Raw genomic sequence first — 24,976 nt, 5'->3', positions numbered from 1 at the left:
GTTGTAGTCCACTGCTAACTTGTCGGATACAGGTGCAGACGGCCAATTATTTGCCAATGATGGCGCCTCTGTGGAAGATTTGAGAGACTTCTTCATGGTAGATACAGGAGACCTGTCACCGGATTTCCTAATCCCAAGTGCATGAGTGGGTTTGACTACTGTGCCATAAATCTGGTACTTGGTCACAGAATCAAAGGATGACTCATCTGAAAATGGCTTTCCTTTTACAGGATACGGGTTTAACAGAATCCAACTTGCTCCTCATTTACTTTGTAGTGTCCTATGGGGGAGCACTCTCGCCTAAGGAAAAAATGTTCGTAAAGCCAAAAGTAGCCAGAACACACTATCCTGAAGGGCTCTGGCACCAAAATACTCCATTTCTTTGTATAATGTCCATCTCTGTGAAGGCACAGTAAACACTGTGTAGAGATCAATGCAAAATCTTTATTGTCCCACTGGTGTCTCAAGGGTTGAGGTTTTTTTCTTCTTTGAAGACTGATTGGGTAAAACGTTAGTCACAGGATCAGCAATGCACAAAAGGAAGTACAAAGATAATCTTCTGCAGCAGGGGGTGAGAGATGAACTAACCAAATACAGGAACAAAACTGAAATTCCATTGAAAAAATATGTCCGAAGAAGAGACGTGCGGTAAAACATCTAGGAAGCAGAGGCTCAAAAATCGTGTGGAGCGCAGCATCTCTCAAGTCATCATATACTCTGGTTTCTCTTCAAATTGAATACATCTTTCGCATTTTATCTCTCAAATCATTATGTAGCTTAATTAAAATATCATGCGAGGTGGTTTCACTGCAGTGTGTGCGTTGCGTGCTGATATGATAACGTGCTGATATGTTAACGTTAATTCAAGCATATGAATCTATGAGAGTCCGTGCTGGAGGATGGAGGGAACCTACACCAACGTAAGAGAATGAGCACACATTTTAGGACCTTAAACCATCTAGCATGATGTGCCAACGCCCTGCCTCACATCATTGTGTTCAATCCTTTACTCTTAAGATCTAAATAGAGGATACATCCCACAAGAGAGAAATCTAATGTTGAGCTATTCAAGATCAACCTGTGTAAAGGTCTAACAGGACTTCCACACAATCAAATGTCAAAGACATTTTTAAATCCTGATATTGCCTCACAAACCATTGGGTTGAATCCACATCTATTTGATGTACCTAGACAACTGGAGTATTTGGGGTGGATGCCTTGACACCTCAAGGAATAATCACAACCCTTGTCAGGGTGAACCATCAAAGTCACTAAATTAACCAGAGTTCAACCCCCTCGTAAGTATAGCACACAGCAGACAGGCAATGTGTACCAAAACAGCGATAAGTCAAAGTGGAAACAATAAAAATATCAAACCAAATACAGGAAAATTTAATGAAATGACAAAGTCAGGAATTCAATATGGGGAACCAGAGAGATCAAGGTTTAAAAAGTTTTAAGAAGCACAAAGTGCCAATGATAGTCAATGGTCACAGTAGAAAGGGATTGGCTGTGATGGAGCGTGGGTCGGATACACTAAGCAGGTTCGTACTAGTCAAAGATTTTGCCTACCTACTTGGTGCTTAAAAGTTGCAATCCACCACAGGAGTATACTTATAAAGTCCCACAGTACCACAGGGGAGACTCACTGGGTGTCAGACAGAGGAAAACAGCAGGGTCCAGTCGCCACTGGTCAGATGTACAATTTCAGAAAAGCTCTCTAAGCTTGTTTTATCTCTGAAGCACGAACAGGAGGGCAAGCCTTATGACCCATAAATGTACTTTTGTCCTGGGGGCAAAAGGGAGCAGGTCCAGTCCTTCAGGGCTCCTCTCAGGTCACAGACAGCAGGTCGACTCCCTCTGTTCATTGCTCAGGACCAGCAGTGTTCTGAAGTAGGGGTGCCACATTTATACCTGGCACAAGCTAGTGGGAAAGATGCGTCCTGATCACACTCTAACCAATGGGGTACAAGTCCATCAGGCCAACTCTATCCACTTTGGCCATTTTCAAGATGGCCAAAGTCTTCAGCCACACAACTTGGAAGCTAGGGGTATGTGTGTAACGTGTACTATTGTAATCTTTAGTATTCTCCCACATCCAACATTAACATTCCACTTTCAAGCAGCCGCTGCACCCACAATAAACTCAGAGACAGAAGTCTGATAGGACAACAACAGGGTTCTTCAGCAAACAGACAGTGGATACACAAGAATCGTTTTGGCACCCGGCTCTCTCCCTTTCAAGTGTTGTATGTGGCTCAGCAGACCTGTCAAGCAGGATCTGACACTGCTCTGAAAAGGAGGCCCAAAACCACACCCAGCATATTCTGTGAGGGTCGGAGGAATCATCTCTGCCCATAGAGGTAAAACCATTGATAGGTCCTGGTAAGCATTTCACACCTAAGCAAATGCTAATCACTGGACGGGAGAATTTGGAGAGCAAATGGAAATTAGCCCCAGGAAATTCAGACCGAGTAACTTTCTACAAGTTATTTACTTAATATTTATCACACATTTGACTTTACCATGCAGTAGGATTTTAAATTACTATAAAAAATAAGTGTTTAATTTGTTTTCTAGATATTTCCATTCCGAGAACACAGAATTAATATTTGAATCTGCCTTCTGGTTTTTTCTATGGGCCACACTGCTTTCCTACGGTAAAATTGCCTTGGGGGGCTTGTCAATGTAATATGTTAATTTAAATGTTTTACATTTCCTCCTTTTACATACCATGCACCCTGCCTTATAAGGCCTAAACATTCCTAACTTAATATTTAAAAAGGGAGGTTTTGACCTGTCAAAAGTTTGATTTTGACAGGTCGAACTGAAGTTTTTACACTGCTAGAGTCAGACTACAATAGTAGACCAGAAGCAATGTTCGCACTGCCACTGTAGTGGACAGCACAATGGTTGCTTCAGTCCACTAAAGACATTTTTCAAGCCCTCTGAACACTTTGAAACATACTATGGACTGATAGGCAACGTAAATATGCCAATTAGGAATATGTAAATTTAACCATATTTATCAAGGAAGCACAGGAACTTGACTAGTAATTAGCAGGGGAAAAGTGCACAGTGTCCTAAAGGAAGGAAAACAAGCGTTTGCAATGCAATAGGTCTAGCATTAACAAGAGGTGCCAGTAAACTAATTAAATAAATAAGCACGGCTGCTAATTTCAGACCGCTCTGCTAAAATAAATAAAAAATGCGGCCGCTTTAGTGAAAGCGGACTGCCATTAGTAAACATTCAAATAACAGCAGGCGGCGTGCTGTGAGGTAGTGAGTGGAATAGGGGACGAGCATTAAATAAAATAGTGCTCACCAACTTATAAAGCAGCTCATGTAACACCACCAGTAAAAGATCCCGTCGTTATGGGAAGAAACAAATGCAGACTAGGCGGTACCAAGGAGGGACTAATAAGCCTAATAATTAATCAGAAGCCAGCATTTACGAAGGACAATGACGCAAGCCAATTACAAATATGGGCGGAGAGTGAGCAGGGCTTCTATTCCGTACTCCACTACTGCATGCCTCAAAGCAGCATGCGCTGCCCAGATTCGACCTAAAAACAAATGGCAAAAAATCAGGGTGACTGCGTAGAAAACGCAGATTTCAAAAGCGCACCAAAATGGCTTTTGGCACATAAAATGGCCTGGAACCTGTTTAATGAAAAGTGGCATCAATTCAGGTAAAGCGTCAACGTAAATGGCTCATAGCACCACAACTCAGATAGCAAAACTTCAAATCTAACTACTAAAATCAAGCCCAATACATTACATGTATCTGTAAGAAACATTAGTTAGTTAGATTCCTCACCTTAGAATATCCCCAGGCGTCAGACTGGATCCGGAAGATTTTTCGTCGGCAATACCCCTTGCGCGTCGCTAGGCGTCGTCTGCGGCTCCGCATCCGTCGGAGTACTTAGACTCCGCACTCACGAGTGGGTCGGTGAGGAATCTAACTAACTAATGTTTCTTACAGATATATCGTTACGGAAGGTAAGTAACTTGTTCATCTGAAAGAAACACGTTAGTTAGATTCCTCACCTTAGAATAGATACCCAAGCAATACCAACCCCGGTGGTGGGTCTGCGAACCAAGATCACACCAGAAAGTCCTGGAGGACAGAACGGCCAAAGAAGCCATCTCTCCGGACTTGGCTGTCTAGGCAATAATGCCTGGCAAACGTGTGCAGCGAAGCCCACGTCGCCGCCTGACAGATGTCCTGCAAAGGGACTCCCCGTCCCAAAGCAGTAGTAGCCGCCGTGGCCCGAGTAGAATGGGCTCGCAGCCCAACAGGAGGGTCCTTTTTTGCCAAGGAATAACAGATTTTTATACACAAAACGACCCACCGGGAGATGGTCCGTTTGTGCACAGCTTTTCCCTTCTTTGCTCCCACGTAGCAAACGAAAAGCTGGTCGTCCACTCGGAACTGTTTTGTGCGGTCCAAATAAAAGGAGAGCGCGCGTTTTGGGTCCAGAAGGTGGAGCCGCTCTTCCTCTTTGAAAGGAGGCGGAAAGAAGGTGGGCATGGTGACAGATTGCCCAAGATGAAAGGGGGTCACCACTTTCGGAAGAAAGGAGGGACGAGGCCGAAGGACAACCTTGTTCGGATGAACAGATAGAAAAGGAGGCTTGGACAATAGAGCCTGGAGCTCACTCACCCGTCTAGCCGAGGTGATGGCTACCAGGAAAGCAGTCTTAAGAGTTAGAAGACGAAGAGGACAATTGTGAAGAGGCTCAAAGGGAGCGCACATCAGGAATGTTAAGACAAGATTCAAGTCCCACTGAGGCATTACGAAAGGGACAGGAGGGAACGTGTGAGTAATGCCTTTAAGAAAGCGTGACACTACAGGGGACTTGAAAAGAGAGGGCTGATCAGGAAGCCGTAAGAAGGCAGAGGGGGCAGCAAGATAACCTTTCAAGGTGCCCAGGGCAGAGCCCTGCCGGGCCAAAGAAAGAAGAAAGAGGAGAACCTCAGAAAGAGGGGCGGAAAGGGGATCCACAGCCTTTGCTGTGCACCATGCCACAAATTTGTTCCACCGGCAGGCGTATACCGTCTTTGTGGAGGGACGCCTGGCTGCCAGAATGATATCACAGACTTCAGGAGGCAAGTTAAAATGGCATCAACTGCCGCCGCTCAATCTCCACACATGGAGGTGGTGGCTGGACAGGTTCGGGTGGAGGACCATCCCCTGCTGCTGCGACAGAAGATCCTCCCGAAGGGGCAGACGTATCGGAGGATCGGTCAACATACTGAGTAGCTCGGGATACCAGTACCTTCGTGCCCAATCCGGAGCCACCAAGATGACTTGGGCCCGGTCGCGCCTGATCTTCAGCACTCTGGGCAGAAGTGGTATAGACGGAAAGGCGTACAACAGACCGCAACTCAACTCGCGAGGAAAAGCGTCGCCGAGCGAGTGCCGCCTTGGAAATTCCAACGCGCAGAACTGCTGACATTGCGCGTTCTCTTCGGTGGCGAATAGATCTAACCAAGGCTCTCCCCACTGCTGAAAGAGACCTTGTGCCACCTCGGAGTTCAGACGCCATTCGTGATCCATCATGCACCGGCGGCTGAGTTAGTCTGCTCTGGCGTTCAGAGAGCCCGCCAGATGTTGAACCACCAGGGTGATGCTCTGGTGTTCCAGCCATGTCCAGAGGCGCAGAGCCTCCTGACAAAGGGTCCACGACCCCACCCCGCCCTGTTTGTTGCAATACCACATGGCGGTGGTGTTGTCCGTGAACAACTGCACGTCACTTGCCCGGACAGAGGGAAGGAAGGCTTTCAGTGCAAGTCGGATCGCTCTCAGCTCCAACAAGTTGATGTGGAGGCGAGACTCCGCCGGAGACCAGAGGCCTCTGATCTCCGCCTCTCCCATATGGCCACCCCATCCCAGGAGGGACGCATCCGTCACTACGACATGCTCCGGTAGGGAGAGGCTCTTGCCCGTGACCCAATCGCGGTCCATGAGCCACCACTGCAACTGCTGTGCAGTGCCCTCCGAGATAAAGACATGGTCGGACAGGTTGCCGTGATGCTGGGCCCACTGTAACTTCAGGTCCCACTGCAGAGCCCGCATGCGCCGCCTGGCGTGATGCACTAGTAGGATGCAGGAGGCCATCAGCCCCAGAAGCCGCAACACTAGCCTGACCGAAACCCAGGATAGAGGCCGAAAGATGGGAATCAGGGCCTGTATATCTCGGACCCGCTGTTCCGGTGGATGAACCCGGAACTGCGCCGAATCCAGAACCGCTCCGATGAAGAGGAGCTTCTGAGAGGGGCTCAGGTGTGACTTCGGCACGTTGATGGAAAACCCTATCAAATGCAGGAGATCCGCCGTAGTCTGGAGGTGGGAGACGACTGTCTGGGGCGAGCCCGCCTTCAACAACCAGTCGTCGAGATAGGGGAAGACTGGAACCCCTGATCTGCGCAGATGAGCTGCGACCACCGCCATCACTTTCGTGAACACCCGAGGGGCACTGGTAAGGCCGAAGGGGAGCACGGTGAACCGAAAGTGCTCCTGACCCACCATGAACCGCAGGTAACGCCGGTGGGCCGGCAGGACGGGGATATGGAAATATGCGTCCTGCAAGTCCAACGCTACCATCCAGTCTCCAGGGTCTAGGGCAGCTAGACCCTGAGCCAAAGTCAACATTTTGAACCATTCCTTCCTGAGGAAGGCATTGACGTTCCTGAGGTCCAAGATAGGGCGTAGGCCTCCTTTGCCCTTCTTGGGAACCAGAAAGTAGTGGGAATAACAACCACGACCTACTTCTGGGCTCGGAACGCGCTCGACGGCCTCCTTGGCCAAGAGGGCCGAAACTTCCTCTTGTAGAAGATTCCAATGATCCCCCGAGATACGGTGGTGCTGCGGTGGCATGGCTGGAGGGGTCGTCTCGAAGGGGAGGGAGTAGCCCCTTCGGACGATTTGCAGCACCCACCTGTCCGAAGTAATGGTACGCCAGTGGAGCAGGTGATGGCGAACCCGGCCTCCCACTGGCGTGGAATGGGCCTGAAAGCTCGGACTAGGAAGGCTTTGAGGTGGATACTGCCGGGGTGGATGTGGACTGACCGCGTCGTCCTCCAGTACCGCCTCGGCGGAAACCACATCCGCGACCGCGTGCAGGCTGGTTGTGCGGCCGGTGGCTAGGCGGACGTGAGGAGGTGCCCCTTCCTTGGCCACGAAACGAGCGAAAAGCGGAAGTTTGTGGCCGCGGGGCCGAGAGGCCCAAGGACGTGGCCGTAGCCCGAGAGTCCTTGAAGCGAGCCAGCGTACTGTCCGCTTTCTCACCAAAAAGGCGAGCGCCATCAAAAGGCATGTCCATGAGTGTGCTCTGGACATCCCCTGAAAAGGACGTGGACCGCAGCCAGGCGTGACGTCGAAGCGCCACCGTGGTAGAAATCGCCCTACCCAGCGAGTCCGTAGTGTCAAGCCCACATAGGATTGCATGGCGCGCTGCATCTCTCCCATCGGCCAGAGCCGAGTAAAGCCACGCCCGGACCTCCTCCGGGCACAGTGGCAGCACGTCCTCCACCGTATCCCACAGAGAGTGGGAATAACGGTCCAAGAGACAGGCGGTGTTCAAAGACCGCAGGCCCAAACTGAGCGAGGAGAACAGCTTCTTACCTAACTGTTCCAGTCTCTTGGAATCCCGGTCCGGAGGAGCGGACGGGAAGGAGGATTGGGAGGTAGAGGCCTGGATAACCAGACTCTCGGGGGTGGGGTGTTGGGACAGAAAACTGGGGTCGTCAGTGAGCGCCTCATTGAATTGCAGCAGAGGCTCAGTGGAGCATGCGGCAGACTGAAGCACCTCAGTGAGGATGTTAGTCCTCACAGCCACGGCAGGCAGCTCAATCCCAAGGGCTGCGGCCGCCTTGCGCAGCACCACAAAAAAAAGCTGCACCCTCCTCCGAAGCCACAGTCGGAGGAGAGATGAATCCAGTGTCCGGTGAGGTATCCAATCCACTGGCCTCCCCCAGTTCATCTGCCCAGTCCTGAGAAAGTTGCCCCTGAAGGGCCATAGGGTCCTCAGACCCCTCCCATTCACCCCCGTCATCCGGTTCCTGGTAAACAGGAGGAATGATCAGAGCCGGTCGTCAGACAATATGTGTCTCTAGCGGCGTCGGATGCGGCGTAGGGCGGCGCCGTATCGGCGTCGGGACCGGACAGGGGCTGAACCGAGGATCGACGTCGACCGGAGTCGGCGTCGGGGGTGGTACCGGCACCGGCGGAGGAGGCGTAACGAGGTCGACCGGCGTCGACGGGGGCCCAGGCTCGGGCCCCTCGGTGACCTGCGGCGTCGGGGCCGGAGCCTCCAACGGCGCCGGGGCCGCCGGCACGCGAGGTCGCCCAGTCGAGTCCGTGGGGCCCGAAGGCGCGCCAGCGGGCGTCGACGGCGAGGCCAGGCTCCTCATGGCCGAGAGGAAGGCACTGACCTCCGCCGGCGTCGCGTCAGTAATAGGGACCGGCGGGTATGGGGACTTGCGCGGCGCCTGCGGCTCCCGCGGAGCCGCGGGTGGTGGAACCACCCGGACCCTCGGCCGAGTCGCGCGACCGGCGAGGGGAGTCCGAAGAGCGGTGTCGCCTCTTGGACTTCTTGGAGTGCTTCGACTTACCCGAAGACTTCGAGCCAGACGAGCGACGATGTCGAGTGCGGCTCCGCGACCGATCCTTGGACCTCCTCCTGGACCGGGATCGAGAGGGGCGCGGAGTCGAGTGGCGAAGCTCGAGAAGCTTGCGGGACCGCTCCCGCCTAGCTTTCGAGGTCAGGGCCATACAATCGGAGCACGACTCCGCGTCGTGGTCAAGGCCCAAGCAGTACAGGCACCGGTGGTGATGATCGGTCACCGACAGCAGTCGGTGACAGCCGTCGCAGGCCTTGAAACCAGGCATCCTACCGGCACCAGAGTCGAGAAGTGACCAAAAAGAGTCGAAAAAGTTAGTCAAAAATTGACTAAAGGGGTAGCTCTCCCGGATCGGCGCTTACTGCCGTGGAAAAAAGAAGAACTGACGTCAGCGCGCGAGGGCGGCGTCTAAGTACTCAGACGACGTCATTCCGGCGCACGACACGGACGACGGACGCGGAGCCGCAGACGACGCCTAGCGACGCGCAAGGGGTATTGCTGACGAAAAATCTTCCGGATCCAGTCTGACGCCTGGGGATATTCTAAGGTGAGGAATCTAACTAATGTGTTTCTTTCAGATACTACAGTTAATATGCTGAGGATATTTATCACTTAAGTGTGTACCTGCAACAGGATTTCTTTTCTATATGTTGCTTACAAGGACATTAAGCTAGCAGCAGTCCTCTTCTAACTGCTTTCAAATTGGCAAGGTCAATGGTAAGGCGGTACTGTAGAGTGAGCGATCATGAATACACTCTGACCACAGATTAAGAGAAGCACTGCCTTCTGATATTGCTGGACGTCTAAACTGTCTTCGACAGTCGACCATCCCACCTTGGAGTCTTAAATGGGATCCACCAGCAATGTTCTTCATTGGTTCTCCTCCTACCTTTCTAACCAACATCAGTTTGTTCACACAGGCACATCTAGCTCATAAAATATCCCTACCACTTGTGGGATCTACCCAGGGCTCCATATGGTCTGTCACGTTCAACCCATACATTGAGGTGCTTGGTGGTCTACTCAGCAGAAAGATTGACCAATATGTCAATGATGCACATGTCTTCTTTAGTCTCCCATGCATAAGGCATCCAATGCCTCAAACACTGCCTGCAGATCATCCAGACCCTGAGATTCAGCACTTACCTGAAGCTCAACCCAACCACAAATAGATTTGCCAAGGATAATAAACAAGACTCCGTGCAAAAATCGCTCACAGACATGGGCCTTGATAGCTTCAAACACCAGATTTCACCAAATGCCAAGTCATTTGGAGTCACCCTGAACAAAGTCAAACAATTTCTTCCAGAAAAATTTCAGAACTGCTGTACAAGCCATCGTATTCTGGAATCTGGATAGCGGTAATGTCCTACTCCACAGCCTCCCAGGAACCACACTGGCAGCACTTATGAGAACCCTACTGCAACACATCTCATCCAGTCAAAGAAAAAACAAGACAATGGGCCTTTCTATCTATGCACCCAGGATCTGGAACAACATCACCATCTCCATTAGGAGTGCACCAAATCGGCTTCAATTCAGGAAAGTTCTCTCGAAAGAACACTATATAATAATGCAATAAACCTCCACAACCCAACTTCCGCCCCTCTTACGGATTGATTTTATGCTACTCTTTGGCCATATACAGTTGTCCGCTGCATTTTGGCTAGGTTTATGCTATGGAGAAACCATATACATGCATATTAAATATTGTTGGGGGGTGGGGGGGTGGGGCATGGGAAGAATTTCATACCTTATGCTTTAGGTTTTGTAAGATTATAAGAGGCAATTTTATCACAATTGTGAGGAAATGCCTCTTTTTGCATTATCACCCTCAGTTTTGGACTGGTGCTCCTGGTTATTAGACTGAGTGCACAGAAGCCTTCTAACCAGACCATTGTGCCAATGATCTGAGCCTTACAAAGTAGGTGTTTGACTGGATCACACCCAATTGACATATGTTAATTTACTAAAAAGGCCTTAGAAATGGTATCAGGGATACCCAGAGACAGCAGCACTTGTTATGCTACTCGGAGTGTGGCAAAGTAAAAGTGTCTCCCAGCTTCCCACTGAAGCCTCGAAGAGCAGATTTAAATTACTAACTCGACATTGCCATTTAAACGAATGACAAAGTCCAAACCTCCCTTTTTAGGTCTCGACTCTAGATGGTGCGATCTGACGAAGGTTGAATACATGCCAATTTGCTTCAGGGTAACATAAAAACATCCAAAATTCAAGATGTACAAGTGCTGGGATAAATCCGTACACAAGGCTCTCCCGCGATCGTGTGGGTATATGAAGGTTAACCGGAGCATTCTTGGTTCCCTTGAAATCTTACAGACCAAAATAAGGCTTGTTGAGACGTTCCGCAGACAAAAAAACGTCTCCTTTTATAAAAAATCCCACCCATCTTGCAAGGTCACTTCTATCCCCCCCCCCTCACCAAAATACACTAATTCTGAAATCTGCCACCGCAGCCAGATTTTTACTGGTCCCCTGGATTGTTGGCCCCATCTCTCCATCTGCCTACTTTAGCCGGTCCAGACATCCGGAATTATTTTGCTTCGCTGCGAAGACAATTTCCCTCATAGTGCTAAAACGTGTGGGCCTACAACATGTACTACGTGTATATAGATTTTTCAACGTTAGATATTTTTTCAGATCCAATTAAAAACCAGGTCACCTCGGTTGAGGAGCCATGCGTCTTGAGGTGCGAGGAGCCCTGTAACTCCAAACATTTGCGTTTAGAGTTCCGTTGTGGTTTTCACAAGACATACAATGCACAATAAAATGGACGCCAATAATGGTTTTCCATTACCTATCTTGGAGTACCAGACGAAGAACGGCCAATAAAATAGAATTAACGACGTAGTGATCGAAAGGTGTGCCAAGTAAGGAATAAATAGTATATAGACACTATAACTCATAAATGGGAGACTGCAAGTCACACAATTCACATAAAGACAAGGGTCGATGGAAGCCTTGCTACGCTATTGCATCGCATATGTCTTACAAATGTGAAACACTCCCACTTTCGCATATGTACTGAAGCTACAGCGTTCGCATATGTGCTGCACACAAATAATTCCAAAGGGGACGCAGATCAGCCCTGCCCCTATCCCAGGAAACGGGCATTCTAACAGATAAAATGGAACATCTTCGACCCACAATAAAGAAGTCAATCAAAAGATTATGCTTGGGTTTCTCTGCAACACCAGCACCATTTTGTCAAGACGTTCAGTGGCCATCTTAAAAGGAGTGGATGTAAATACAATGGAAATAGAAAATCGTCCAGATAGTTTCTAAAGAAGCATACATTTTCAGCTTTTTGTTTACTATAGATCTACTACATGAATTTACTCTGGAACTTGTATGCAACCCATCTGTTAATATTTCATGTAAAAAAAAAATTTCTTCAGATAAGATTAGTAATATATCAAATATATAAAAGGTAGTGATATGCAAACAAGTTAAAATAGCCTTTCTTCCTCCACAACACCACTCCACATAATTCCACTTCAAGGCACAATACCACTCCACATAATTCCAGTACACTTAACACCACAATATTACTTTCCAAATTTCCCACTGCACACCATGCCACATAACTCCACTCAATACCACAACAAACAATTCCATCCAAACGACAAAATTCCACAACACATGGCTAAAAGACATGGTTATTGACAACGCCCATAGCTCTTGGATTGAGTGAGAGACACACACACACACACACAGATATAGGACACCCCCAAGCTAGGCCAATGGAGTCTTAAGGCAGTGTGCTGTATATAAGAAGGGCATGTATATTTATATGTCCTAACGGTAGAGACCCCAAATTGCTGTTTTTACTGCAGAAAAGCTAGTATTCCCATTAGCGAGTACAGGGTTACACAGACAACTCTGCTGCGCTAACGTCTGAATGGGACCACCAAAATGGATGCTTCAAGGTATCAAGTTAATCGCTACACTAAACACATCTTGATTCCCAAGTCAAATTCAATGTAACTTTAGTATACAAAACCTTTAGAGAGTCGTCACTTGCATCCCGTATCCCTTACATAAGTATCATTCAATTGAAGTCAATGGCGGTCCAGCCATAGAGCTTGGAACTAGACTGGACACTGGTCTGGTGGCAAAATAACTGTCCTATATCTCCTTACTGGGCCCCTTGACCTGCTTCCTGTCGGAATTGGTCATTCAAAGCGGGCTGGAATAGCTAAACACAACTGTACCAAAAGTTTACATTTACAAACTTTGCAGTTACCAATGTTTGTCAATTTTTTTTTAGTGATTTGCGTTTTCCTTAAAACCTAAATCTCCAGAACACTCTGGTGGATTTGGTTTGTTTTGGTGCCTACAAATGAAATAAAATAAGTTCTAATGCTTTACACTAGTTCCTTTGTTTAAGCTTTGTTGCTTGAAGCCAAAGTGATCCAGGGTTGAGCCAAAGGTTTTACAAATGAGCCTGATTGGACCCAAGATGGCTTTGAGTGTGTATTGCACGGTGAGGTCTCACAGCCACACCATATAATACAACACTTTCATCACAATAATATTGGGTAATTGTGGATTCAAGGGAGGGGGGGGGGCGAGTGGTGTAAAATATATACAAACACTTTTAGATTTGAAAATGCTGTCATGGATGGTTGTTGATTTTAGACTATTCAGATGTACAAAAATTGAGCATACAACAAGAATCTAATTCAGTTTTGCAAGGGTTAGGCACCCCTCAACAGCCCATAAATACTGGAAGGAAGGCAAATGACTCCCATCCAGCTAAATGAGCTAGACGCGTTTTTTAAAGTATGTTCCAACCTCAACTGACAGTCCTCTCTAAGGGGTTCGCAAATGAGGTTCAGAGACAGTCACCATGCACTGGCCAGTCATGTGTCACATGGCCCAAGTACATCTGAATTAAGACCAGTCAAATGATAACTCCCAAGGTGAGAGAAAGCCTGATAAATTACTGCTAGACTTTCCATAAGCACCGCAAATGTTTCACCTCTCGTAACAGTTACAAGGGTGACAGACAAAGACAGTCCCCTCTATTTCCATTAAAAACTGAAAAATAAAACAGTAAAGTCTGTGATGCAGAACGATTTCTGTAGGAGGGCAAGTTTGTTTGCTGCCTTGATGAAATGTGCACAAAGTTGAGACTTTTTTCAGATAAACCAGCATAGAATATTTGACCCCATAACCCTTAAAGTGTTGCTCTACAGGAGTGGCACTTCCCAGTTCTTTATTACACTACAGTAAGGAAAATCTGCAAAATGTTACAGATCTACAAACACAGTGGCATAATATACTTTTTCTTGGAAACTAACCGATCACTAAGAGTTTGTTTGCTCTGTCTTATTACATTAAACAGGCTTCTTCGAGGATTAACATGTTCATCAAAACTGCCTATCCTTTTGAAATGAGAAATGTGCCACTCACTTAGGTTCTCAGGTGTGCGTGGAATTTGCTTCTTCGTTAAAAATGGATCTGAAGATAATGCACCAATTATGTCCTCCATTGTCATTCCCTTCTCTGATGCAGTGTTGTGTGATTCATCTAAAATTTCAGCTACCACCTGAATCATGAAATGAGATAGAAAAAAAAGACGAATGTCAGAGGTTGTATTTAACCAAGAATAAAAAATACGATATCAGTTAGTTAAGGGAATGCACTGCTCTCCCCGCATGTACTGGCAACTGCTCATATTATTCAAACAGAAATTATATTCGGTCAAATCTGAATACATTCAAAATCCGCTGGAGACACATCATTATAAACCCCATGTTGCCCTTCACTTTAAGATATTTCTTATAAAAGCTGCATTTCAATCTCAGAAAAAACTATTGCTAAATAAATCATCAATGAGCCTGGCAAACACCAAATGTAAGTTCAGTATACACTATTATTACAAGTGAATACTGCTAAATTAATCTTCTATGGGGCAATAATGCACAGATTAGCAGGAACCTTTTTTTTTTTATAAAAAGAAATGGTCTTGTGTCATTCAATCACAAGTACATTTTGTGTCATGCTGTGCACAAGCGGAGTACCACTATTCACATTCTGGGCTCGTGGACTCTTACCGGCTGTTACTGAATACAGGGTTGTGCTAAATATTGAACAAACCTCACATAAGGATATACCTACTAGTGTCCTTGCTCAATCCAGCACGTAATTGTGATGTGAATATTCCCCATCATGGCTCTGTATCTATGGACTACACGTTGCGAGCCATGCTGATTTTTCGTCTTGTGACACCACACCTCACTATAAGAAATGGTACTCCTGGGTGAGTTAATAGTTAACCAATTCTAAATAGTTATTACTATTACGGTTTCTAAACTCAGACATTATTGAGTATTACTTTATCGGGTCCTAATTAGGTACCTCAGACCTGGCAGTAAGCACATAACCTCTTAATTGGTGTCACATTAACATCATAGGTGAGGCTCTCCACATAATTAAGGTAACAAGCATTGGCATAGCCAATAGGTGTTACTTTTGGGACCTTATAAGTAGTTATCGAGCACAATATCCTTGGTGCAACAACAATTGTTGCATGGCTAAATACTTGTAAGGTCCCAAAGGTGAGAACTATTGGCTATGCCAATGCTTGTTTTTTTTGTAGGCACGGGGACATTAAGTTATTTGCCCACAATCACAGTTGAAGTACCCCTTGTGGCAGTGGGTGTGGTGGGGCAGGACAGATAGAGGGCTAAGGTACGCCCGTTGCTGTGGGTGGGATGAAGCACGTCTAGGAGAGGGTTGAGGTACGCCCCTGTGGCGTGTTGCGGTACGCCCCTGTGGTGGTGGGCGTGGTGAGGCACGCACGGAGTAGTGTTTAAGTACGCTTCTGTTCCTGTGGGCCTGGTGAGGCACGCCCAGGAGAGGGTTGAGGTACGCCCCAGTGGCAGTGGGCGTAGTGACGCAGGACCGAGAGGGGGTTGAAGTACGCCTGAGGCCGTGGGGAGGCACGCACGGAGGAGGAGGAGGGTTGAGGTATGCCCCTGTAGCGGTGAGGTATGCCCAGGGGTTGAGGGTTGAACTTGAAGTAGCCCTGTGGCAGTGGGTGTGGTGAGGCACGCAGGAGGAGGGTTGAGGTACATCAATGTAGCGGTGGGCATTGTGAGGCACACACGGAGGAGGGTTGAAGTTTCCTGTGGCAGTGGGAGTGGTGAGACACCCATGGAGGAGTGTTGAGGTATGCCCCTGTAGTGGTGGGCAGGCCGGGGCAGCTGCCCGGGGCGGGCCCAGCACTGACACCCAGGCTCGGCCCGCTCGCTCTTGTATTGCTCGCGGCGCTCTCCGTACTGGAGCTGCTCACACACCCCCTGAAGCGGAACCTGGGAGGCAGGCAGCACTGAGACCATGGCGGACAAGGTCCCCGAGTAGCCCAAGCCCCGCAGGGTGAACGAAGGTGTGGGCCACATTAAGAGTAAGAGGGCGCAGGGGGGCGAGATCTGTAAGAGATCATCGGAGCTGGATGGGTGACTGGGCTTGGTGGTGTGTGCTGGGGACAGAGCAGGGGAAGGTGTGTGTTCTAGAGAGGCGTCTCGACTGGCAGAAGGGTTGTGTGTGGAGCGGGGTTCAGAGGAGAGAGGGATGCATACAAGTGATCGCTTATACATTTTAAGGTTATGATCCCTTGTACAAACGACTTTAGCCTTAAAGTTCAATGCAAATCTGGACTACAAATTCTAGACATTGTGATTCCATATACATGGTCCTTGTATCCTGATGAGACAGACTGGAAAAGAGGTTTAAATGTTGTTGATAATCAACCTCCCACACACGTAGAAATTAAAAATATCTCATTTAATTACGGGCCAATTTACGCCTATGAAATCCAAGAGTGGTGATGTGTGCTTTCTAATCACACAGCATGTATACTTGGCTTACTATCTGTTCATTTCCACCTTCCTGTGTTTTTGTTCCTTTTCACTGCACCTGCTTTCAAACATTTTAAAGAAGCATGACCATAATAGCTTGTCTTGTTAGACAATTACTCAGTGTTGCAAAGTAACAACTTTTTGGGTAGTCGCCGCCAATTTTTCTATTTTTTGGTCATTTACCTGCTGGTAATTCTGAACTCTAATACAGCTATCCAGTACCTGGAGTATGTGTTCTGACCCTATAATATGTCAAATTGGCTTGAAACCTGACTGGCACATTTAACTTTCCTATAAAGCCAGAATATATGGTGCAGAAATACACCCCTGTTATGTAGAGTTAACCACGGAGATCCGAAGCAGCAACAGAGGTGTTCCCACAGGTCCAGGGCATTAAAGTATGCCAGTACCTTTGCCGTAATCTCATGGGGCATTTTTAGCAGATCGCTAGTGAATGCTTTGAGAAGGAACTGCCTTCTTACACATAGGGCACCTTAGCGTGTGCCACACATCACGATCCATACAAAATGCACAGTATAGATAGCACTTTTTCACGTTTCTAGGTCCCGAGTAAAGCCAGTTTTATTTAAAGGCCTGGCTGAAACATGTAGACCACCCACTGGATGCAGGAGTCCCCTTATTACCACTCCACCTACATCCGCTGCCTTGATTATACTGCTGCCAGAGGCCCCAAGATTAAAGTTAATCCCTTCTGGGTAATTGGGACCACTGGACAGCGTTTAAATCTCACTTTCACGTCACCTACACTACACTCAGTAAGTATACCAGCTCCGTTGTAACACAGGCGTTGTAGCACACCAGGGACACACTCTGTCACCAGGTGAACCCGATGTTGAAGCATGCCACCAACTAGGTTGGTGGGCGAGGGCTTCATAAAAAATAAAGAGGAACTTTCTTTCCCCTTTTTTGGTAACAACACACTACTTATAGTTCCTTATCACGTCTTGGCAGACTAGTTCTTATTGAATTAATATATAACCTAGGGGATATGGACTAGCTCTTAAATATCCTCACTCTCCCATTGATACCCTTACATGTAGAGTTAAATGCCACTTGGAATGCAGTACCTATAGTGCCATGCACTATAGAGGCAGAAAAACATGGCTTAAAGTCTACTCTGTAGCTTAACAGCAGCTTGAACTCTGCTGCAGAGACCTGTCAAAAAATCACAGTTTTGACAGGTAGGAAAAGTCGATTTATAATACTAAATAAGCCACCACTAAGTGCACTTTGTTGCCCACAAGGTAGGGTGGATAATTAAGAGTGGAACATGTGTGACCTTAAAAATGGCATGTCCCCGCCAGTGACTGACAAAAACGACAGTGTCACTGATCAGGCTGTAGGTGGTGCATAGGTAAAGTCAAAGCATAAATGTTATCCTTTAATCTAGAACGTTTGACCTGCACCAGTTGCAGGCTCCATTCAAAGTTGTATTTCATAATTAATAAAAATCCAATCTATTGGCAAAGTCAGAATTGTATTAAATATACTGATAATGTAACTTTCAGAAAGTTACCTTTAACCTCCCTTAAGGTTTTTCGAGGCTAAAGTCACTAGCTCTCCAAACACTGCTCAGTCTATACTTGGCCTGAATTAGGTATGAAAGGGGTGAAAACTGCCCCCAGAGAACAGCCAATGACCTAGGAGTGGGTAGGTAAAGACCAGATGGGTAGGTTCAGGAACCTAACTTCAATAGGGTCTGTCTTTTCAAAAGCAAATGTTCAGTGATACTCTGAAAGGCCACAGCTTTAGTCACCCTAGTCAGACTGGCTCCTAACCAAATGGGAGGAAATCTACCCCCCAGAACCAGTCTTGAATGACTAGAGATGGGAACTGCTGATTACCCAGGTCACATCTCTCGGGGGCACACAAGCTCGGCACAAGGGGAGAAGGGTTTCCCCATCTTGTATTTTGAAAGTGAGGGGCACTGGTGGATTGTTTGCAGTAGTGCAAACAGGAACTGCTGCTAAAAAAAAAAAAAGGTAGGGCTACCCCTGGGAACATTTACCCCATTGAGTATTGCGTGTCAAGGAGTTGCCCCCTCCTCCCCTCTCCCCATGAACAGGTGTCAGGCCTATGTCAAGTACTACAAGTCACCCCCAACGAACACTTAGTGGACATGTGGAAGACCTGAAGCAGATTGGACTGTTGAAAAACTACGTAGGACTGAACCTGCTCTCTTGTACCCAGAAAAAAGAAGTTGACTCCAAGTGCTGTTGTATGTCCTGTGTGTCTACAGAACATGACAAGATGCACTAGGCCCGTTTCTAAAAAAACACAATCTCCCATAGAAGAACATTAGTTCAAGCCCTGGTAGTGAGCCAACTAGACTACGGGAACGCTCCACTGGCTGCAGCAAATGAGACGCTCGTAGCTAAATTACAGGTAGTGCAAAATACAGCAGCCAGAATGATTCTTTGTCTTACACCAGGTACCCTGTCGGCCCCTTCACTGAAGGCCCTACATTGGTTGCCAGTAAGACAAACATTGGCATAGCCAATAGGTCTCGCTTTTGGGACCTTATAAGTATTTAGTTATGAGCACAATATCCTTGGTGCAACAACATCACCTGTTGCATGGCTAAACACTTATAAGGTCCCAAAGGCGAGATCCATTGGCTATGCCAATGCTTGCTACTTATGTTTCACAATAACGATTATCAGAACGCAGAGGAGCCCTAAAAATCCAAATGCCCTTCGAGGCCTTGTACATGAGAAGTAGGCACTAGGCAACTGCACATAGCAGAACATGTGCACATATTTCAATAGCAATTCTTGCCACACTTGTATCATTACTACGTAATGTGCATAGGTCTGCATGCATTCATTAGCATTAATATGTTTAGCAGGCTGGGTGTGCGTGCAATTATTTCAGGAATGTGCACATATATTAAAGATGTATGTCGGCAGCAGGATCGTAGACAGCCGTGTGCAGAGTAATGCAGATTGAGTGAGATGTGTTGCCTTTTGTCTGGATGGATATATGATGTCACCTTAAAGGATGGCGCCCTAATAAACACAGGCCGGTGAGTGGTGAAGACATGCAGCCAGAACAAAAATCCCTAACCCAGTCCCAACAGCAACAAAAAAAAAAAAAAAAAAAAACTGACGGGGCAGTCACTGTGGTAACTTTCGTTCAATAATTAACTTCTTCTGTAAAAAAGGGCATGGTTTTACCTTGCTAGGCCAGTTGGTAGCACGCCGTGCTCGATAACTAGGCTTTCACTCAGGAACGCAATGCATTCTGGGGGCGGTTCACGTCACTCAAGGCAACTGATCGGTAGAAACTGATAGGTCAGTTTATTATGACCGGCGGTGACTGCAGTTTTAAAGTGAGTGGTTCCAGATGTTTGCCATGAATATACAGCATATGAGACTGAGCCTGACAGAGGATGCTGGAGAGAGGAAGGGGGGGGGGGGGGGAAGGAGGTAAGAAGGGAGAGGGATAGAGGAGGAGACAAACAGAGAAAAACAGCTAGAGAGAGCAGGAGCAGGGAGAGAGGGGTGAAGAGAAAGAGAAAGTGATGGAGGGAGAAAGACCGGGAGGCATGTAAAGAGAGTAGAGGGCAGTAAAGGGGAAGAGAGAGGGCCGATAGGCAAAGAGCGGGAGAAATGGGACGAGAGATGGAAGAAAAGATGGAGGGGGAAAAAATAGATAGGAACGGCACTCACTTGTGGCCTCCGGCTGTGCCGGGAGCCCCCACACACTGCAACGGCCTACCTTTGGCAATTAAATGCCTTTAGCTGGGTTGTCCGAATGTGGAAATAGATGGACTGAACCCAGCACTCATTTGTTTCAATGGTCCTTCTGAAATGTGTTTAGCAGCCCAAGGATACCGTTACACCAGTCAGTGACTAACCCTTTTCTAAGCCATCTCATGGTATATAATGCGGCACTGCTTTCAATGTCTGAAGCGGGCAGTCACTGACTGTGAGACAGTACTCTCCAGTTTAGAATCGAGAGAAAAAGGGATGCATGGAAATAGTTTCTAGATGAAAATACAACTTGACCATAACAAGAGAGCTGACCACTCAGTGCAATTCATCATGGAAATATAAAATATTTCACCTGAAAAGAACCATACAACCTACGTTATGGGAATTCAAAAGCACAGATCATAATGTTTACGCACAGTTGGAAAGAAAAAAAAAAAAAAACGGTGAAGAAAATTGGGTGCCGCCGTAATTCAACTGGGGCTGGGTATAATGTTTTGGTTGTCCCAGCCGTGGGTTTGCTGCGTCTGACACCGGGATACCCGTGGCACTGCAGGGTAGGATGCAGCGCAGGGAGAGATGCAGGGGAGGCGTGAGGGGTTTGCGCGGATGGCTGGGGAGAGGACCGTCGCCGGGGGGGGGGGGGGGGGGGGGGGGGGAGGCGAGGAGGAATGGTGGCGCGAGGCTGTGGCTCCGACCCGAGGGGGGTGGGGGGGGGGGGGGGGGGTGGGAAGGGGAAAGAGGATTCAGGGAGCCGCTGGTGTCCTTCGATGGAGGTTCGAGGCCCAGTCTTCATGCCCTCAGCCTTTCATCCTTCTGAGGCCATGTTGGATGGGTCAGCCGCGGTGCCTGCGGGTGCTCGGGTGACAGGGGCCGGCAGGGGGGGGGGGGGGGGCGATGCCGAGGGGGGAGGGGTGTCTTTGCGGTGAGAGGTGCAGGGAGGGCTGAGGGTTGTTTGCGCAGGTGGTGCAGAGCAGATGGTCACCTTCCAATGGGGAGGGCAGGAGGCGTTATTGCCATTAATATATAGCATAGGAGACTGAGCCTGACAGAGGATGCTGGAGAGAGGGGGGGGGGGGAGATAAGAAGGGAGAGTGAGAGAGGAGAAATAAGCAGAGAAAAAGAGCTAGAGAGAGAGCAGGAGCTGGGAGAGAGGGGTGAAGAGAAAGTGATGGAGGGAGAAAGACAGGGAAGCAGTAGATATGTAAAGAGAGTAGAGGGCAGTAAAGGGGAAGAGAGGACCGATAGGCGAAGAGCAGGAGAAATGGGGCGAGAGATGGAAGAAAAGATGGATGGGAAAGAAAGACAGGAACGGCACTCACTTGTGGCCTCCGGCTGCGCCGCGAGCCCTCACACACTGCAACGGCCTACCTTTGGGAAGGAAATGCCTTTAGCTGGGTTGTCCGAATGTGGGAATAGATGGGACTGAACCCAGCACTCATTTGTTTCCATGGTCCTTCTGAAATGTGTGTTTTTTAGTAGCCCAATGATACCGTTACACCCGTCAGTGCCTAGCCATTTTCGAAGCCATCTCATGGTAAAGGATGCGGCACTGCTTTCAATGTCTGAAGTGGGAAATCACGGACTGTGAGACAGTGCGCTCCGGTTTAGAATCGAGAGAACAAGGGATGCACGAAATAGTTTCAAGATGAAAATACAACTTGACCATAACAAGAGATCTGACCACTCAGTGCAATTCTTCATGGAAATATAAAATATTTCACCTGAAAAGAACCTTACAACCTACGTTATGGGAATTCAAAAGCACAGATCATAAATTTTACGCACAGTTAGAAAAACAAGCATTGGCCGCGCGCGAGCGGGCGCGAGAAAATTTAAAATAAGTCTGTTTCCGTGAAGTAGGTGGACACTTAGGGTGGCAGTCTTCAGTGGAGACAACAAGGAGAAGACAAGACTATGTAAAAACACGGCAGGTTCACAATTCCAACAAGCATTGGCCGCGCGCATGCGAGCGACCGCGAGACGCGATATGTGGTGGGGGAGGGGGGAGAAGCGGGAGTTGTGCGCGCGCGCGCTAAAAAAAAACAAAAAAGGACGCGAGTGGTGCGCGCGCAATGTCGCCTCCGCTCGTGCATGTGCGCATAACCGCACACTCCATGCCAGCGAAAAGCATGTGGTAGGACTTTTCAAAGCCCACTACTAAATGTCTCGCAAAGCAGCGCATGCGCTGGCTCAGGCGAGACCTAAAAAAAGGAGCATTTTTAAGTCTCGCCTGGCGTGGGCTGCGCACATGAGCAGTCTCGCTGGCGAGATTTAATGATTTGGGGTATTTTCTGTAAAGGACATTAAGCCCCGCCCCTCTTTTCCATTGGCCGGCGTCCCCGTTTATGTTAAACTGTGGCCAGCCATTGGAAAAGAGCTCCTTGCGACGTTTGTTAGACTTTGAGCCGTCCCATTTGAACGGGCTTGTCTGCCTTCCTTGCGTCGCAAAAGGTTTCTCATCTTTATGGGGCCAAACACATGGCCCCATAAAGATAAGAAACCTTTTAGCAGGCGAAGCCATCCAAGTGGGACGGCAGAAAAAGAGAAGTGTATATGTCATGGCGAACACTACATTTAAGGCCGGGCGGCTTGTCCCGTTCTTAGCCCGCCAGCCGCATGCTGTTTGCTGCTGAGGGGTCAGGGGAAGGAAGGGTAGTTGAATGTGGAAACCACTGAAACTAAAGAGGTCGCCAATAGACCCGTTTACTTTAAGAGAGTCTGCTGCTTCCTTCTTCGGCTTAAGATGCAAGGGGTACCGAAGCGGAAAGCCAGGAGCTGCAAGTCAAGGGTAACATTTGGCCCCTGGCTATGGTTAATTGACCCTGTGTTATGAACGTTCCTTTTAGGCTCTCATTCTCGCACTGGGTTTCCGGGAAGCGAGTTATTGATAGCGGCGTGAGTGCCTTTGTGTTTGGGGCACACATCAGTACCCTACTCTCCCGTGCAATTACTGACTCAGCTGCCATCCTCACAGAGAAACCTCAATCCGAACTCTATTTATGAATTCCAAATATGGCGCTATTTCCGGCTAGTGGCGTCGCAGCACTGCACAGTCCGAGTGCAACAAGCCACAGAGCCTGGTCTTCGGAAGGCAGGTAGAACTTACCTCTGTACAGAGCTGCCACGGTGAACATCCCGTACCCTAAAGTTATGGTTACAGCTTTACAGACGCTGATAAATACTATAACGTACGCATGGGGTTTCATTCCAAGGAATTCTTAAAATGTAGCGATATGGTTATTTTTCATACACAATTTATGTATAAAGTTTGTAGAGAGTATCAGAGCGCTTTACATCATAGGGTAGGTAGGACACAGTTGTAAGAATAGACACTCGTTCCATATATAAACAGTGCTACCAACTAAAGATGACACGGCACTGCGCTGTTCCTTTTTAAGGAAAACCATTGGACACTTGTGTGAATCAATGAGCCAAGCGCGCTGCTAAGTGCGCGGCAGGTTCTTCTCTAGAGCATTCTCTCCTAAGCTTTCTTCTGCTGGAAGACGCGCAGCCGCCAAAATTTCCGCTTTATACGCAATCTACAAAAGGGCACGCGCTTGTTACTCGCCGGTTGTATAACGCAGAAGTCATGAGATTGGCGGAGAAGCGCCTGCGCGTTCAACAGAGCTCTATGAATAGTGCGTGCAGTGCAAACAAACCTAGTGCTTTATACATGGCTCTGGTGGCGCGCCGCGTTACAGCAGATTGCTTCTCCTCTGTGATGTGGCACAATACCGGAGAAGCTATGTAAGACTGAGCTAAAGCTTAGATGTATTAGGAGTCCGTCATAACATACTCTACGCTCTGAACGGAACTCGGCAGCCACACCACAGAACATGCAAAGCTTCTGCCATATACTTTAAAACACGTGTGTCACTAACAACCTGCACAGGTGCACAACACTACACAGAGTACAGATGCACGTCACTCTAGATAGTGGACACTTCTCTACAACCAGTGTGGGTACATAGCGGTGCCAGTACACTATACAGTCAGTACAACTGCTCAATGGTGTACAAGAGTGCAGTGAGTACAGGTGCTCAGCACAATAGGTCACATAGGTATACATACTTTTAAGGTACATTTTGCTGCAGAGACAGCACAAAGAGTTGCCTTAGTAGCCCCAGGGCCGCCCCCGCCAATCTGTTTTCTTGAAATTCTGAAGCAACATGCTGGATCCTAAACCCTGCATGATCCAGGCTTAAAGGCAAGCCAGGGTAAGGTAGTCCGTACTAAATTACAACTCCTGTCCACGCTGAAGTTGCCACGTACTTTAGCCAAGCCTTATGCATCCCATTTCCAGAGATTCATCCAGACGCCCACGTGTCATGAGAGAATGCAGAAAGGGTGCGAAGAGGAGTACGATAGTACCTACGGCACACTGAAGGTCTGACGCTTTCACAGATCTGTGTAAAAGGCTTCAATTTGGAAAATATGACATTGTGAATTAAACATCACAGACTAATAACTATTCACAACGAGCTCATTGTTATTCATTTATCTGGTACAGCTAACAAGAACTGACAAAGCAAATAGGTCTGGCTTGTGTTGTATATATGCATTTGTTGTGTGAGAGGTCTAGATGCAATAACAAAACTCACAGAGGTACCTACCTACTGTTTAGGCGGCAGAATATGTAAAGCACAGGATTTTAGTTTATTATATTGCAACATTTGTATAGTTCTTACTTCTCTTATGTGGGCACTGCTCGTATGTCTACAT

General features: G+C 47.8%; 1 protein-coding gene across 2 annotated transcripts in view; it reads right to left on the bottom strand.

The window, feature by feature from the left end:
- HAUS6 (HAUS augmin like complex subunit 6) overlaps window positions 1-24,976 on the bottom strand; it is a 184,029-nt gene that overhangs the window by 57,741 nt on the left and 101,312 nt on the right. For both annotated transcript variants that reach the window (XM_085634713.1, XM_085634721.1), the window contains exon 15: window positions 14,068-14,203. In XM_085634713.1, coding sequence (XP_085490839.1) covers window positions 14,068-14,203 — 136 coding nt within the window. The remainder of the gene's footprint in view (window positions 1-14,067; window positions 14,204-24,976) is intronic.

The sequence above is a fragment of the Triturus cristatus genome, chromosome 2_1, assembly GCF_964204655.1.
Source record: "Triturus cristatus chromosome 2_1, aTriCri1.1, whole genome shotgun sequence".
NCBI lineage: Eukaryota > Metazoa > Chordata > Amphibia > Caudata > Salamandridae > Triturus > Triturus cristatus.
Note: the sequence above shows the minus strand (reverse complement) of the source record. Positions and strands in the feature narration are given on the sequence as shown.